The sequence below is a fragment of the Felis catus genome, chromosome A2, assembly GCF_018350175.1.
Source record: "Felis catus isolate Fca126 chromosome A2, F.catus_Fca126_mat1.0, whole genome shotgun sequence".
NCBI lineage: Eukaryota > Metazoa > Chordata > Mammalia > Carnivora > Felidae > Felis > Felis catus.
Window position 1 is genome coordinate 121,582,246 of NC_058369.1, and position 17,540 is coordinate 121,599,785.

At 51.5% G+C, this 17,540-nt stretch overlaps 1 protein-coding gene across 1 annotated transcript in view; it reads left to right on the plus strand.

Annotated features, from left to right (window-relative positions):
• The first annotated feature begins 1,159 nt into the window (after positions 1–1,159).
• The window catches only part of MTURN (maturin, neural progenitor differentiation regulator homolog), a 30,062-nt gene continuing 13,681 nt past the window's right edge, over positions 1,160–17,540 (plus strand). The window contains exons 1-2 of the mRNA XM_023250465.2: positions 1,160–1,534; positions 11,825–11,947. Of these exons, the coding sequence (XP_023106233.1) occupies positions 1,373–1,534; positions 11,825–11,947 (285 nt within the window). The 5' untranslated portion in view covers positions 1,160–1,372. The remainder of the gene's footprint in view (positions 1,535–11,824; positions 11,948–17,540) is intronic.

Sequence of the window (17,540 nt, forward strand, 5' to 3'; positions counted from 1 at the left end):
CCGGAGAACAATTTTCCAGAATCACACTTATTCTGTTGGGTAAGGCTGTATTCAGAGGGATGGTGTCATGAGCTTCCCTTAGCTGGTCTGCCAGCCCTTTGAGGGTGGAACAACACATTATTCTTATTTATATCCCTAGGGCTAGCACTGTGTCTGGTTCAGAGGACCAACTTTAAAGACAAAAGCTGATTGAACATTTGTAGAATGAATGCTATTCAACGTGTCTCTGCTAGTCGTCATTCAATTCCTCTGGGCGAGGGCCCTTCTGACGCATTTTTTGCAATCCAGCAATGCCTGCCCCATTCCTGGCAGTCAGTGAGCATTCAACAGGTGCAATTGTTGGGCTGCATACGCTTGTTTTAAAACGTACTTTCTCCTCTCCAAACTAGTAGTTGGTCATTTTATGTTATGCAATATGAATTGAGGCTGCATAATATTCATGCTAGTCTTATGAGGCTTATTTCTAAGAAATACTCAGCTTTATGTGAACGCAAAAGAAAACAAAAACAAAAACAAAAACAAAAAAACCCCACCCAAAACCTGTCCTCTTCCTATCAAATGGATACTCATAGCAGTGTCTGGTAAATGTATTTAGGACAAACATTTTTTTTTTTCTCCTTACATCAATAAGGGGACAGAGCTTGGATTTCTGAACAAGAAAAGCTCCGTTTCCCTTGGATTCTCTCAGCTCCTCCATCGCTAGCCTCAGACAAGGTACAAGTTATCTGCAATTCTGTGGGCGTCCTCTGCGCTTAAACCGCTTTCGGGAAAATACTTTTCCCGACAAGGCCTTCCAACTCCGGATAAACGCAGGCGGGGACTACAAGCCCTCCCCACTTCACTGTCCACGGCCGAGCCGCGGATTTCGGGCCCGCGCTGTGACGTCACCGGGCTGGCGTCAGACTCCGCTGGTTGGCTGGGGCGCATGACGTCACGGGTAGGGGGCGGTGCCGGGCTCCGGAGGACTCCGGGATGCTCCGCGTTGGCTTGTAAAAAAAGAAAAAGGAAAAAAAAGTGGTGGGGGCGTACCGAGGAGTCCGCCCCGCCCCGCCCCGCCCGCCGCAAGCCGCGCCGGCCGAGAGGGGCGGGCGGGGAGGCGGGGCGGGGCGGAGCCGGGCGCGGCGGCGCGCCGTCCAGGCCGCCGCCCACCCCGTACACACAGCATGTAAACAGTCCCCGCCGGGAGGAGCCCCGGGACCGGAGGGAGCCGCGCCGCCCGGCCCCGCCGCCTGCCCGAGAGCCCGCGGAGCCGCGCGCTGCCCGCCCGGGAGGAGGGCGCCCGAGGAGAGAGGAGGGCGGGCGGGCGGCGGAGGGAGCGGGAGGCGGGCGGCGCGCGAGGAGGCTGAGCGAGCGGCGGGCGCGGCGGGCCAGGATGGATTTCCAGCAGCTGGCTGACGTTGCGGAGAAATGGTGCTCCAACACGCCCTTCGAGCTCATCGCCACCGAAGAGACCGAGCGCAGGATGGATTTCTACGCCGACCCCGGCGTCTCCTTCTACGTGCTGTGTCCGGACAACGGCTGCGGGGACAATTTTGTGAGTGCCGGGGGGGAGGGACGGCTGCAGCGCGCGGGAGTGGACGCGCGGCCGCCTCCCTGCGCCCGAGCTCCCGCACGCCCGGGAGGCTGTGGGCGCGGGGTGGGGGCGTAACCCGCCCGGCTCGGCCGTGTCAGCGTTGGCGGGGGCGGGGGGCGGGGAGCGGCGGGCAGGGGCGCCCTTAGGACCGGGAAGCCGGGCTGGGGCGGGCTGTTTCGAGGACGCGACCCTGCGGCCCGCGCGCTGTGCTCGGCTGGGAGCTTCTGGCGAGGGTCCCCGCCGCTCGCCCGCCCGGGCCGGGGAGCACGGACCGTCCCGCAGGGCCCGGAGTCCCGAGCTTCCTACGGCCGGGCGTCCCGTCGGGGCGAGGAATCCCGTCCCCCTCCCGATGCGCAGACGCAACTCCTCCAGTCGTCCCCGCCCGGGAGATTCCCCCGCCCCCGTGCTATCCTCTGCGCCGCGGGTTTGGACACAAAGCCTCTGTCCACACTAGCGATGCCCCATCTCCAGGACCTTCTTTGCGGAATTAGACCTCGGATCTTAGAAAACGCACACGCGCGTGCGCGCGCGCGGGCACACACACACACACACACACACACACACACACACGCTCGCGGGCACGCCTATCCCCCTCTCCTCCTGTGCGTCCATTGCTCCTCTGTGAGCTTCCAGCGAGGTGTGCGGGGCCCGAGCTGGTTCCGTCCGGCGGAGGCGGCGGCTGCGGCCCCGGCGAAGGCCCCCGGTTTTGTCAGACGGGAGGAATCCCCCCTCCCCCACCCCACTCGGGTCCTGTGCTAGCAGGGACCGGGACCTGGAACTGTGATGTCCAGATCTTCGACTTTGTATCCTGCGCCCACTTGGGATCTTGGCGCTGGCAGTTTAGGAAGGGGATGCGGCGGGCAGAGGAGTTGGGGTGGGAGGTGCGGGGAACGGGCGAGGATGGCGCTCCTTTAACGGTTTGTAAGGACGGGGAAAAAAATAATGGTCCCCAAATGTAAGATGGAGGCGGCCCTGGGCTCGGGTTACCGTGTGGTCGCCGGCTGGAGCCTAGAGCTGGCGCTGCTGCCGCCCCTGCGGACCGAGGTGGGGCGGCGCCGAGGCGCGGCCTGGCGCCGGCTCCTCAGGTGGGGTGAGACAAAGCGGGGCCCAGGCCCCTGCGGCCGCGCGCCCCTGCCACCCACGGGAAGTTCGCGAAGGAGTTAGAGAGACAGCGAGACCGCCTTCCTCGGCCCCCAGAGAGGTGAGGGCTTGTGTACGACATGACAGTAAGACACGCCCTTCCCACCACCGGCACCCAACCCCGCGGGACGAGAAGCCACCTGGGCCCCAAAAGTGCGACACTAGAAGAGAGATGGCCTTGGGTGACAGCCAGATTTGAGTTCCCTGCCTGTGTGACCGGTCAGATGCCTTCCCCCCAGCCCAGTGTACACATCAAAACAATGGGCATGATACCAGCACCCGGGTGATGATCCGACAGATGAAACACGTAACCATCTCCTAAGATCTGGGCTTCCCCAGAGTTTAGAGCTTGTCTCTTTTTTTTAAAGCCTCAGTTTTCTCGCCTGTAACATGAGGTTCATCGGAACACCTGCATCACCCTTACTTGTGAAGAACAAGTAAGCTATAAATATAGTCAAGAACACGGTTAACTGTAGTTAAAAAAAGTGTTACTTGTTATTGAGAAAAATGGGAGATCATTCGAAAGGGATTTACTCCATTGCGAACGTGTGAGAAAGCCCCAGGGATACGCTGGAAAGGGCACCAGTGTCCAACTAGCTACCGTGTTAGGGTTTGATTAGGAGTTCCTTCTAAGCCTAGTCTGCCAGTGGTCTCCCCCCCCCACCCCCTTACTGTGTGAGACAGAGCAAGAATCCCTCAAGGTTCTGGATTTTATAGGGGAGAGTTCCACATGGCCTTCCTGCTGGAACTGCAGTAGACCTACCCAAAGAAATTACTCCAAAGAGAACCAACATCGCAAAACATTATGCATATCACACCTTTCTCAAGGCCACTCATAATATATTTGAAATGTTTTCTCACCTGTATGAGTAAAATGCTTGAACATCTTCATTTGCTTCTTCATAATTAAATGAAATAGATAAGAAAGAAGATAGGAGGAAAAAGTAATACCTTGGGTAGACTGGAACATTCTTTTTTTTTTTTTTTCTTTTTTGCGGGGTGGAGGAGAGAGAGAATATGTGGTGTGCAAGTGGGGGAGGGGCAGAGGAGGAAGGAGAGAGAGAACCTCAAACCAGCTCTGTGCCCAGCACCGAGCCTGACTCCGGGCTCAATCTCATGACTGTGAGATCATGACCTGAGCAGAAACGAATTGGATGCTTAACTGACTGAGCCACCCAGGCACCTCAATACTGGAACATTCGTAAAGTTTCTGGAGGCCATAACAGACAGGGTGCCAACCACCAGATTTTTCTTAGCCCAGATCTCTCCTCACATTTGCCCCAGACCAGGTTGGTCAAGCTGCTGTTTGCCCCTAGTTAAAGGGACTGAGGCATAAAGTAAATGTCCTACCTCTGTCCTTTTCCTTTTCCCAGGAAAATCTGATAAGCATTAGAAGAAATTTGAGATAAATGGGACTCCTCTAATCCAAAAGATTAACATTAAGAATATTTACATAGCATTTCTCAATTTACAAGTGTTTTCACATGATTCATTCGTTCATTCATCAAACATTTATTGAGGGCTCACTTTGCTCACCAGGCCAGGGCCTCCTAGAATAGGATGTCTGCCCTCGCTTTCCTGGGGCCATTGTACCCATCTGAGAAGCAGTGTAGCATAGTGGTCAGGGGTGCAAAGGTCTTGGGTCAGGCTACTTGGGTTCGCACCCCAGCCCCCCATGTCTAACTGTGTGCGTTGGGGAGAGTTATTTAATCCCTCTATGCCATGATTTCCACATCTGGAAATGAGGGATGATAACATTAGTACCTTCCCAGTGCCTAAAATAGGGGTGGTGATATTAATACCTCTCTGGCAGTCTCCACACAGCAATCACTCTGGATTTCAAATATAATCCAGGTCATGATCTATGACTCCCCACCTCACCTAAACTGACTTCCTATAACTTTCACGGTAAAACTGGAGCCTTGCCCTGGCTTCAAGCGCCTACGTGATGTGTCTCCTGCCACCCCTCTGACCTCCTCTTGGACCACTCTTCCTCCTTGATGACCGTGTTCCTGCCACAATGGCTTTTCTGGTCCTCAGACATGCCAAGCTCATTTCTGCCTCAGGGCCTTTGCATTTGCTGTCCCCTCTGCCTAGAACATTCTGCCCCCACCTCTTTACGTGGGTAGCTCCTTTATGCTGTTCAGGCCTGAGAGACGACTTCCTGGCCACACGTTCCTTCACCCCACCCTCTTTTATTCAAATCGTAGCATTCGTTAGTACTTGATACCCTCTTGTGTATTTCCTGCCCGCCCCCCATGAGGAGGGAGAAAATAAGATTCAGAAGAGCAGTGGCATTTTCTGTCTTTAGCACTGTGTCCCAGAACTTGGAGCAGCGTCGGTTATGTGGCAGGTGCTCAGTCCACGTTCGTAAGAATGAATGAGTGAATGATATTGAAGAAGACAGGTGTTAAACTTCAAGAACGACAGCTTCAAAGAACAGTAACTGCCACGTGTGTAATTTACTGTATAGCAGACACAGTTCTGTGTACTTTGTGTGTGTGTACTTAATCTTGGTGATTTCACGAGGCCCTCGCTGTAATTTTCTCCATCTTGCAGATGGAGAAACTGATACCCAGCAAGGTGTACTAACTTTTCCACTGAATGATAACCAATAAATGGTAGAGCAACTTGAATCCACGGCCCTGTCCTGAAGACACAGCATCCCAGGAGTGACATTCAGACTGTGGGTTCAAGGGCAGCTTCCTATTGGGCCTCACAAAAAGTCTCTGACTTAGGTGTTATCCCCATTTTATAGGCTGGGAAACCGAGGCTCCGTTTAAGGAATCCGTCCAGGACGATAGCACTAAGAAGCGACAGGCAGGACTGAAGCTCAAGTCCAGAGGCTTGTCATTTGCACCATGAGGCATGTCCCACAGGCAGGATCAAGCCAGGATCTCCAGAGGCCTTGGGAACAAGGACTTCCTTTTGTTTTCCCTCCACTTTGGCAGCTCCTGGGTCCCTTGTGCACTGTTCCCTCTTCTCAGCTCACAGGCCATTCTGTTCACACTGTCCCTTTCCCAACTGCTGCCCTGATTCAGGCTTCTCTCTGTGGACAGCACACAAGGTCAGATCCTGGGATAAAATGCAGCTGCCTTTGCCCTCTGTGTTGGGCCTTCAGGGACAGAGCCAACCCTGCCTGGCTCTACAGGTGTGACAGGGAGGGGGCCGAGAGCGTGGCGTGCTACCTTCTGCCAACCCAGAAGGACCTGAGGGCTTCGTCAGGTTCGAGGAGTGGGGGTGTTGGCAGCCGCTCACATAGCAGCCGGACAGAGGGACGTGTGTGCACTCTCTCCTGGCCCTGGCAGCCCCAGCGGCTCTCCCCCCTTGTCCTAGGCCAGGAGCAAGAACTCTAAACAAAGAGCACAGCCCTGCCCCTCCCCGGTGCCTGGAGAAGGGATGAGCTGCCTTATTGTCCTGTTTTTTTTTTTTCTACCAACCCATCAAAAACATGTTTGGATTTAAAATTTTGTATAGTTTAATCTCTCCTCAGTATAAAAACAAAGACAGCGGTTGTCATTCTATTAAAGAAGAGAAACTTTATTTATAGAAGGACCACGAGATTCAATTTTATACGTATGCCTATGCTTGTTATTTATATATATTCCTCCCCGATTTTTGTCCTGGGCCTGTCCCTCTCCTTACCTGTGTGACCAAAGAACAACCTTTTCCCTTTGGAGCAAAAATACATAACTTTTCTAAGTGAGATTGCATCATTTCATAAGGGGGGAAAAAGCACCTTCATGTCTAAGTTAGACTCACCCTCCGTTTCCTCCTGTGTCAAATGGGGATAATCCTATGTGTGTTACATTATTGTGAGGAGCCAATGAGGAAGAGTGGTAACCAACTGTAAAGCCTTCCACAGTGGCTGTGCATTATTCACATAAAGGGATTTTTTTTTTTTCAGGGAAAAAGTATGCATGTCCTTAGTATATTCACGGAGCGGTAATCCTGAGGAGGGTAAAGTCACGCTCCCATGAGTTTAAACAGATGGGAATAAGCACTGTGGACTCCTGCTAAATGAGAGGCAGTCTACAGGGGATCTCCTGTCATCTTTATGACTATCCTGTGAGGAGTGGTATTTTCTGTGGCTTACAAAGGAGGGAGCTGAGGCTCAGGTTGAAGGCGTGCACACTGCTGTTGACGTCTTGGCTTTGCCCCTTGCTCCCCATGTGACCACAGACACGTTGCTTAACCTCTCTGAGCCTCAGTTTCCTCCCCAGCGACACATCTCAGTGCTTGGCACACGGAGCAGGTCGTAGGCCTGGCCGCGCACTCTTCTTACCCTGGGCAGAATCCTATCGGGGGCATGAGACAGCTTGTACCTCCTCTCTCCCACCATCTCTTCGATGGACAGCGTGGAGTTTTGGGTTAGGACGCCCCAACTCAGAATGGACTCCCTGGTCCTAATGATGGCAGAAAACCCACGCAGCAAGAGTGAGGCCCTTCGGCCCTCAAATGGCCCTTTGACTCAGATAACTGAGTCCAGGGAGGAGAAACAGGTGCGTTCTTTGCCCCCCCCCCCCGGGATCCCCCACTGTGCCGCAGCCCCAGGAAGCCACATGCCACGTCCCCAGGTGTTAGAACAATAGGAGCACAGGCTGTGCCCCAAAAGATACCCGTCGGGTTGAATTGCCGAAGTGATCGGATACCATTTTTGGATGAGCTGGATATTCTCGTCTACACTATAGAACACAGAAGGTGCTCGTTCCTCTTTGTGCAGATGGCCTGGTTGTATTGTCTTACGCTGGACAAGCTTTGATGATAACCTCTGGTCCAACTTAATGACAGAAAGAAGGGCCACGGATGGCTTGTTTTAAAATCAAAGTTCTCGGGGCGCCTGGGTGGCTCGGTCGGTTGAGCGTCCGACTTCGGCTCAGGTCACGATCTCGCAGTCCGTGAGTTCGAGCCCCGCGTCGGGCTCTGTGCTGACGGCTCAGAGCCTGGAGCCTGCTTCGGATTCTGTCTCCCTCTCTCTCTGCCCCTCCCCACCTCATGCTCTGTCTCTCTCTGTCTCAGAAATAAACATTAAAAAAAAAAAAAATTTAAAATCAAAGTTCTCACCAGGGATTTCCACCTTTGCCCCTCTATCCCCAAATGTGATGAGTCAGAGTTCCGGTTCTCAAAGTGTGTTCTCAGAACCAGCAGCATGAGCTTCACCTGGGAACTTGCTGGAACTGCAGGTTCTTGGTGCCACCCCCCCCCCTGCCCCCACACTTGTGTTTTAATAAGTGGGGGGGTGCGGGCGGGGGGTGTCGTGATACTTGGCTGAGGCCACAGGACCACCGCTGGCCTCTCTTTTGGAAGCCTTCTCTTGGCATTCCTCCTATTCTAACAGGCACCCTGGCTCTCACTACACGGTTAGAAAGTCAGTACATTCGGGGCGCCTGGGTGGCGCAGTCGGTTAAGCGTCCGACTTCAGCCAGGTCACGATCTCGCGGTCCGGGAGTTCGAGCCCCGCGTCGGGCTCTGGGCTGATGGCTCAGAGCCTGGAGCCTGTTTCCGATTCTGTGTCTCCCTCTCTCTCTGCCCCTCCCCCGTTCATGCTCTGTCTCTCTCTGTCCCAAAAATAAATAAACGTTGAAAAAAAAAAGAAAGTCAGTACATTCTGTATCCAGATTCATATCTGCCAGGGAGTTATATTGTTCAAAGCCACAGGTTCTCTGACCCCTGCTATGGTTTTTTTTCATGGCCAAAGTGGCCGTTTGGTTCAATATCCAAGTTGAAGTCATTGTTGGTCACGCCCTGGGGTGCGGGATTCCGGGTCTCCAGTCATCCACTTGTCTTTGTTTAAGACTAGACCCCAGAATCTGTTTTCAGGAGCGTCTGCCCAGCCACCAGTCTCTCTGCTGTCTCCTGGTTTTAGAACGGGCCCTTCTCTTCTTCCTGGGAGATTACCATCATTGCCTGACAGCTCTGAAGAGCACATCTATTTTATCTGGGGACACTGCCGTGGGACACTGATCGCACAGGCCTGTAGTAAGCTACAGCGACAACTGTGTCCCATCCGCAACAGGTGGCCAGGTCTGTTGACCTGGCCCTGTTTGTCCTAATCTCACTTGGTTTTATATACTTTTCCTCCCGTCGTTTTCCCAACTACGGACTCATTTTTTAGTTCATCTTACCTTGTTTTTTATGGATCTTTGAGAACTGGCTTGATTAAATGTGGAAGGAAACAGTTGCAATAAATGCAACAATACTTTTTGTTATGAGATACCATGGATCTGAGCCAATTAGCATTTAATAAACGATGTCCTCTGAGCACCCATATACACGTGGGTCTATCCGATTTCAAACCCCGTGCAGCCTCACGTTATCGTATGGGCGGAGGTTCAGTTAAAACTTGTTTAAGCCCCCAAAACCAGCATGACTGAGAATCCAGGGTGAATTAGACAGCCAAATGAAGTAAATTTAGGCCGCCTGGACAGAAGGCTCTTCCGGCAGGTGTTAGGTCTTCCTTCCCCAAAATATACTCATAAGTCAATAGCTCCAAAAGCGGAGTCATGAAAATTGTGGCACGAACACTCTCCTCACGAGGTTAGAGATGCCCTAGAAACACTCAGGGGCGCCTGGGTGGCTCAGTCAGTTAAGTGTCCGACTTCAGCTCAGGTCATGATCTCACAGTTCATGAGTTCGAGCCTCGCATGGGGCTCTGTGCTAGTAGCCCAGACAGCTTCAGATCCTGTCCCCATCTCTCTCTGCCCCTCCCCCACTCGTAAGCACATAAGCTCTCTCAAAAATAAATAAACGTTATATGTTAAAAAATGCCCTAGAAACACTTAAAGAATCTGTCTGATTTCCAAGCAATGGTGGATACGGTGCGATTCTGTTGCTTGAGTGATCACACTTTCCTTAGTTTACTTTGTAATTTAAGGTCCAAATGTATTTTAGAAAATCGGTATACAAGGTTTTCATAGATACACTATTTCGGAATTAACAGTAACCCAGGTTGCTTTGGGGAGTGTTCTCAGTGAGGTCACACTGGGTGTCTCATTTGCTCAGTGGGGGCCCTTAGACTTGTGGCACATGGAAAGCCCAGCCCTACCCCTTCCTCCCCATTCTCCTGCCGACACAGAAGGGGAAAGGGGGCACTCCCAGCCGCCGTTTATTGAACGCCCACTGCGTGCCAGCCAGGGACTTAAGAAACTTCTTACGTTTTTTTCTAATCTTCACCTAGATGTTAATCCCATCTTTAACTTGGATAAGAATTTTAAATATGCTGGAACTTTTAAAAATTTGAGTATGAAAATGGGTGCTGAGCAGAACTTACACTAAAGTAGGACTTTATTGTTCTTGCTGGATCCCTACTGATTAAGAACCAAGTGTGATAATGGCTACGAAAGCACTTTGTACTCATCCTTTCATACAGTGTAAGAAACTACCATTACATAAATGGCGTTTCAGCGGCTCAGCAACTCTTAAGGGTCTCTAATTCACAGGGACTCATGGTTGAGCTGTGCTCTAAAGTTAGAGAAGCCAGAAGGTGTCTTGGCCAGGTTGCGCCGGAAGCTCCTCTATAAGTCTGCTGGAATTCAAGCAGCGTGTGTCAGAAATGGACCTTTCCATCTGTGAAACACAGATAATTGGAGTGGAAAGGGCACATTAGCGTCTAGTTAGTCTCTTGGATCTGAGCAGTTAAGTCTATAGGTCCAGTCCTTAGAAACGCTCCAATGAGAAGGAAGGAGGTAGAATGTTTCATGAGTGCTTGACATGGGACTCTCTGGGGTGATGCCCTAATCATTATATTAATGGAAGGGAGCCAGTGTGTGCTAGACGTGGACCATTTCTCCAAATAGACCTTGTCTCCTGCTGCCTCGTTTCTGCTTCTTGCTTTAACTTCCGGATGTCTTCCTCTCTCCCATGCCTCTGCACTGTCATTGATCGGGCCCCTCTAAACAGTGACCCTTGGTTAGACACCCTGATGTTACCCTAGTGGCCCAGTGCCTCTCCCCAGCTCCGATGTGCAGAGCAGGGGGGCTTCTGCCCCCAGATCTCTCAGCCTGTTTCTGGGGCTCATTCCAGATCCTTGAACCTTTATGGGAGAGACTTATCTCGTCTTAAAGAGGTGCTAAAACAAGTGTCCTCACATGGGAAAACAAACAAACAAACAAACAAACAAAACCAATATACCGTGTCTAGCCTTAAGAAAAAGTAAAACCTAAAACCAGGTCCTTGGTGCATGTTGACATTGTGAAGCAATGCCGCCTTAATGCATCCTAAGAGAAGGTGAGCTTTCCGAAAGCCTTTGCTTCCCAGTGATGGAGTGGTGGCTTTTCTGTGTGTTCCTTTAATTTTTTTTTTTAATGTTTGTTTATTTTTGAGAGAGACAGAGACAGAGCGTGAGCAGGGGAGGGGCAGAGAGAGAGGGAGACACAGAATTCGAAGCAGACTCCAGGCTCCGAGCTGTCAGCACAGAGCCTGACGCGGGGCTCGAACTCACGAACCGTGAGATCGTGCCCTGAGCCGGAGCGGGACGCTCAACTGACTGAGCCACCCAGGCGCCCCTCTGTGTGTTCTTTTTAAGTCATTTTGTTTCATTCCGTTTTGTTGTTGTTGATTTTAAATGCATTTCATTTTGAAGTAAATTTACCATCACCCCCACTCTGCAGGCTGCTCTGGGTGAAGAATGTTTCATTGCAAGTCAATGGTTACAGATTATGCTTAATTAATCCTTCAGCCACAGCTGAAGGCAAAGCCAAGGATCATGCAAACCCTTGCTTGGTTTCTCCTCCCTGCTGCTTTAAAACCCTCCTTACCCAGCCCGAGAAGGGCTATGGAAATGGTTGGGTGGGGCAGGGGTGGGGGAGCGGATATGGATCCCACTGCTTTTTTTGCTACGCCCCAGCGGATCTGATGGCGAACTGAGCAGGTGAGACTATGGAACTGAAAGCATGGGGGTTTCCCGTAGGGTAGGCATTTTCTCGTCCCCTTCCATGCGAGCAAATCGAGAACGAATGTGGGAATTTTACCCTGGAACAGAGGCCTTCCAATTTATGGAATGCAAAAAAAAAAAAAAAAAAAAAAATCTTTTCGGCTGTCTGTATTTCACACCGAGTGTAATAATGACTGTGTGTCTTTGTTCTCTCCCCTCCCTCGCCTGTGGGCGCGCAGCACGTGTGGAGTGAGAGCGAGGACTGCCTGCCCTTCTTGCAGCTAGCACAGGACTACATCTCCTCCTGCGGCAAGAAGACGCTCCACGAAGTCTTGGAAAAAGTCTTCAAGTCTTTCAGACCTGTAGGTGCCTGCGTGGCTTCCAGAGCCGGCTTCTTTTCTGCAGTGGTTGTGCTGGGAATAACACGGGTGGTGGGGAAAGTGGGCAAGGCCTGGGGGTGACTAATTGTTTTTCTCTTGTCTGCTTTGTGGCTTAAAGATAGCAGCTCGGGGAGGGAGGGTGAGGGCGGAGAGGGAGGGGGGAACGGGATGTGACACAGCTGTTGGTTGCAGGAATGATGGTTATTTCTAGCATCACTTGAGTGAAGAGTCTCTGATAGGGTGGGAAGCAGACAGAGCCTCTGTGAGACTCCTGAGTATTGCTGCTCTTGTCCAGTAGACTTAAGGTCACAATTTGTGGAAGCTATGGAGGTTCTCGTCCGTGGTGGGGGTCTAGATTTGGGGGGCTGCCAGAAGGCTGTATACAGGATGTGCCTCCATATCTGTAGGGTTGGAGAAGGAGGACATTGGATACTGGCTCTGGTCTTTTCTCTTCTGATAAACTCTCTTGTAGAGAGCTTGCTTCCTCCCCCCGAGCTCCAACACAGGATTTAGGAATCTGTCTATTCCTGCTGGCTGACAGTTTGGTTTTGTTCCCGCTGAAAACACGTGAAGTGAATTCTCACCCCTGTTTTGAAGATTACCTGTTTCCCTTTATCTTGATTGGAAGATAAAGTCAGATTACTGTTGTGATGACAAGTCCTCTGAGTTCCGCATCTCAGCCCACTGTGAATATGCTACACCTTCCATGGTATTTGCTCTGGATTTTTTTTTTTCAATTCTTTTAAAATAGTGTCGGGGTGCCTGGGTGGCGCAGTCGGTTAAGCGTCCGACTTCAGCCAGGTCACGATCTCGCGGTCCGTGAGTTCGAGCCCCGCGTCGGGCTCTGGGCTGATGGCTCGGAGCCTGGAGCCTGTTTCCGATTCTGTGTCTCCCTCTCTCTCTGCCCCTCCCCCGTTCATGCTCTGTCTCTCTCTGTCCCAAAAATAAATAAACGTTGAAAAAAAAATTTTTTTTAAATAAATAAATAAAATAGTGTCTACTCCTCAGCTGCAGTTTTCAAGCTTGCCCTTCGGTTCCCTGAACGTAGCAGGCCCGATCGCATGGCTGCGTCATAGACCACGTCTGACATTCCAGCATCTCAAGGCTTGTGAGTCGGTTTGGCCATCTTTGGTCAACTGGCTGTCACTCTTGGTATCTGGTTTCCTTGTGTTGGATTCACTCTGTGTGCTGGTTATCGTATTTGAAAACCTGTATATAGGAATACATTGAGGCCTGGGGCACCTGGGTGGCTCAGTCGGTTGAGCGTCCGCCTTCGGCTCAGGTCATGATCTCGCGGTCCGTGGGTTCGAGCCCCGCGTCGGGCTCTGTGCGGACCGCTCGGAGCCTGGAGCCTGCTTCGGATTCTGTGTCTCCCTCTCTCTCTGCCCCTCCCCTGCTCATGCTCTGTCTCTGTCTCTGAACAATAAATAAATGTTAGGGGAAAAAAAAAAAAAAAAAGGAACACATTGAGGCCTGAGGTGATGGCACCTTCCTCCAGAGAGGATTTTGATCTGTTTCTGCCAGGGCTTGGGGGTCCTATCACGTGAGACCACCTTCAAGCAATGTGAGATTTGTAGTTCTTGGAACTCTCCAGGTGATGAAAGGCCAGCAACTCTGGTTGTTTCTAGTTCAAAGGCTGTTGTAGTCCATGTAGACCGCGGTAACAAAATCCCGGAACCTGGGTGGCTTGTAGACAATAGACATGTATTTCTCACAGGTGTGGAGGCCGGGAAGTCCAAGGTCAAGGTGCCAGCAGACTTGGTGTCTGGTAAGGGCCCACTTCCTAGACAGACAGCTGCTTTTGGCTGTAACCTCACATGGTAGAAGGAGAGGGAGATCTCTCTAGGGCCTATTTATCAGGGCACTGATCCCATTCATGAGGGCTCCGCATTCATGACCTCATCACCTCCCAAAGTCCCCACCTCCTAATCTGTCACCTCAAGGGTTAGGATTTCAACACCTGACCTTTGCAGGGACACAGGCATTCTGACCATAACAGGTCTTTGAGACCTCAGCTTAAAGTGGGGATGGTTCGTCATAGCCTGCTCCTTTGGAAGACCCAGGGTTTGACTTCGGCCTCCCTAGCTGTTATAGCAGGCCAGGAATTCAGTAAAGTTGCTAGCTGTTTCTTACAGGTCCACAGATGCCCTCGGGACAAAAGCAGCTTTTTTTTTTTTAATTCTTTTTTTTTTCAACGTTTATTTATTTTTGGGACAGAGAGAGACAGAGCATGAACGGGGGAGGGGCAGAGAGAGAGGGAGACACAGAATCAGAAACAGGCTCCAGGCTCCGAGCCATCAGCCGAGAGCCCGACGCGGGGCTTGAACTCACGGACCGCGAGATCGTGACCTGGCTGAAGTCGGACGCTTAACCGACTGCGCCACCCAGGCGCCCCACAAAAGCAGCTTTTATGTTCGTCTCTCTAGGTTCTAATTCTTCCGTGTATTTAAGAAGGCATTTTTCATCTTTATTCCAGCTTTTTTCTCTGAGGAAGAGTTGGGCCCCAACCATTCATCCACCATTACAAGAACTAGAATTTCAGTGGCTTCGGTCACTGTGTTTGATTTGTACCATTTTCCCAGGCAGTCCATTTTTTGGTTCTTCGTTTTCTAAGCCTGTTTGGCTCACTCAGGATAGACGCGTGACTGAAAAGTACTGATGTAGCCCTCAATCGTGCAGTATATATTTACTGAGTACCTGACTGCTCTGGTCCTAACACTCGACTCAAACAGATGAAAATCTTATCCTTATATTCTAGCAGCGGTGGGGGGAAAGATAAAGAAGTCCAGCACATAATGTATTAGTGATAAGTGCCAAGGAGAAAAAGTAGGTAAGTCAGGGAAAGGAGGTAAGAAGTGTCAGAGGTACTCGGATTTTTTTTTTTTTTTTTTTAAATCAGGGGAGCAGGGGAGGCTTTGCAAAGACGTTCACATTTGAGTAAAACTTGAAGTGTGAACAGGAGGAAATCCAGAGCAAAGCTTTCCAGGTAGACAGAACAGCAAGCACGAAGGCCAGGAGGCCGTGGTGGATGGGGTGAATATCAGTGTTCGGGGGACAAGGAGAGAGGGAGGTGGTGTGGCCCACGTGGGAAGGGTGGGGAGGAGTCGGAGAGGAGCCTGAGGAAGTTCAGGGGTTTGCAGGTCACAGAGGGTTCGGGTTTTACTCCAGTGTCGTGGGGAGCCATTGGAGGAGTTTGAGCGCAAGAGGGACCTGACTTTGCATTTTGAAAAGCCCCCTCTGCCCCTCTGAGCAGCTGAGAATAGGCTGCAAGGGGCAGGTGGGAACAGGGGGGACGGGCGAGGAGGCCATTGCTGTCATGCGGTGACAGGATAAGGGGTTGGACCGGGGTGATCACAGCAAAGGCGGAATGAAGGGCCCAGACTCTAGAGGTGACCTTGAAAGTAGACCCGATGGGACTTGCTGGCGGAACAGAAGTGGGTGTGGGAAAAAGAGAGGGCAAGGCTGACCCACAGGTCCTTGCCCGCGCAGGGAAGGGAGTGGCGCTGTCATTTACTGAGATTGGGGAGGATGCAAAAGGGAAGGCTGGGGGGGGCCATGCGACCAGGAGCTCAATTTGGGGCATAGCAGTATTTGAATATGCCTGTTCGGCATCTAAGCAGAGGTATCAACGTAGGCAAAATTTTTGTAAAACTTGACCACCACCCCCCCCCCCCCCGCCCCAAGTCTTAACCAGAAAACAACAACAACAACATCTATTAGCAAATGATACTCACTTTGCGGCTAGTTTCTTCACAGGGGTTCCATTCATTAGCCTTCCACCTCCTTTTCTTTCTGTGCGTGTTCTCTTTAATGGCGAGCACAATACGGGCAGAATTGGCCTAACTGTTCGAGAAGGTGGTCTCTCCCGCCAGGACTTGTTTTGCTGTTTTTCTCTACCAAGAAGCCAGGGCTGGATTTTGGCAACCAGGCAGCCACATGTAAACGGGGTGGGGGCGGTGGGGGGGGATCGCGGTCCAGAAGAATCCAGACGCATAGCTGAAGACAACTGGATTGTTTGAACATTTTCTTTCAGAGTTAGCTGCTGCTTGTCACAGAGACACGCAGACTTGATCTGCCGTCGCCGTTGGATCTGCAGGGTTCCTTTCTAGAGCACAGCCTACATCTTAGGCAGGGATGTGCTCCCAAGGAGAGGAGGCCTGGACTGGTAGGGCGCCGGCTTGTGGCGAGGTTTCTGTGTGGGTCTCTTTGACCCTGGGGAGAGGCGGGTGGGAGGCACCTTGTCAGGGTTAGTGAAGGTGAAGAGCACGCGGTTGCCTTTCCCTCGGCCCCGACGTGCCCCAAGTTCGATGAGTCCAGGACTGTTCCAGACCACAAGGAAGGACTGTGGACTTCAGTGGGAAAGTTCCACCCTTTCCTCCTCCACTCAAGAGTGTGGTTCCTCCCACTGCTGCTATATATCTGTCAGCTTTACGTAAGGGACCTTTGCGTTTAGAAGTAAGACACAGGAAAAGGCCTCGTTGCTCATGGAAGTACTGGTCGAAGTAACACGTACCCAGAGGCCACAGGGTCGTCAAGTAGGTAAACTTCCACGTCATCTCCCTGAAAACAGGTGGTAATCTGATCAACTCCTGCGGCTGCTTTCTGTTTGTAGTCGGAAAAACCACGGGGGAGTCTTTCCGCCTTCATCTTAGAACAGCCTCATCTGTGGCTTTGAGTCGTTTCCCCTTGGCCAACCTATCACCAGCCCCTGCCCTGTCGTCTCTCCGGAAAGACGAGCACCAAGAGATGAGCAGCCTTCTGCCGCCCTTTGGGGCTTTACTTGAGCACAGTCCGTTTGACTGTCCGTGGACACCCCTGAACGCACGGTCCAAAGGAGCGGGGTCATCTGGTCCTTCCTCAGCCGTCCTGCCCAAAAGGCTAAACGTGCCCCCTTGGCACCCTGGACCTTCCTGCCTAACAACTTTGTAGACTCTGCTTGTCCCCCTCCCCCTCTCTTTTTTGCCTCCCCCGCCCCCCACACTGAAGGAGGCAATATCATAATGACAGTTTCCCCCACCCCCACAGCGAAGAAACCTGTTGTTGATAGCCAAACTATGGAGAGAGCCCAAATGTCCGTCGACTAATGAATGGATAAAGAAGATGTGGTTTATATGTATGTACACACACACACACACATTGGACTATTATTCAGCCATCAACGAGAATGAAGTCTCGCCATTTGCAACCACGTGGATGGGACTGGAATGTTTTTATGCTAAGTGAAAAAGAGAAAGACAAATACTGTAAGATTTCACTCGTGGAATTTAAGAAACAGATGGACATACAGGAAGGGGGAAGAAAAAGAAGAGAGGGAAACAAACCACAAGAGACTTTTTTTTCAATGTTTTATTTTTGAGAGAGAGAGAGAGAAACAGAGCACGAGCAGGGAAGGGGCAGAGAGAGAGGGAGACACAGAATCCAAAGCAGGCTCCAGGCTCTGAGCGGTCAGCACAGAGCCCGATGTGGGGCTCGAACTCACGGACCATGAGATCGAGACCTGAGCTGAAGTCGGACGCTCAACCGACTGAGCCACCCAGGAGCCCCTAAACCACAAGAGACTCTTAATGATAGAGAA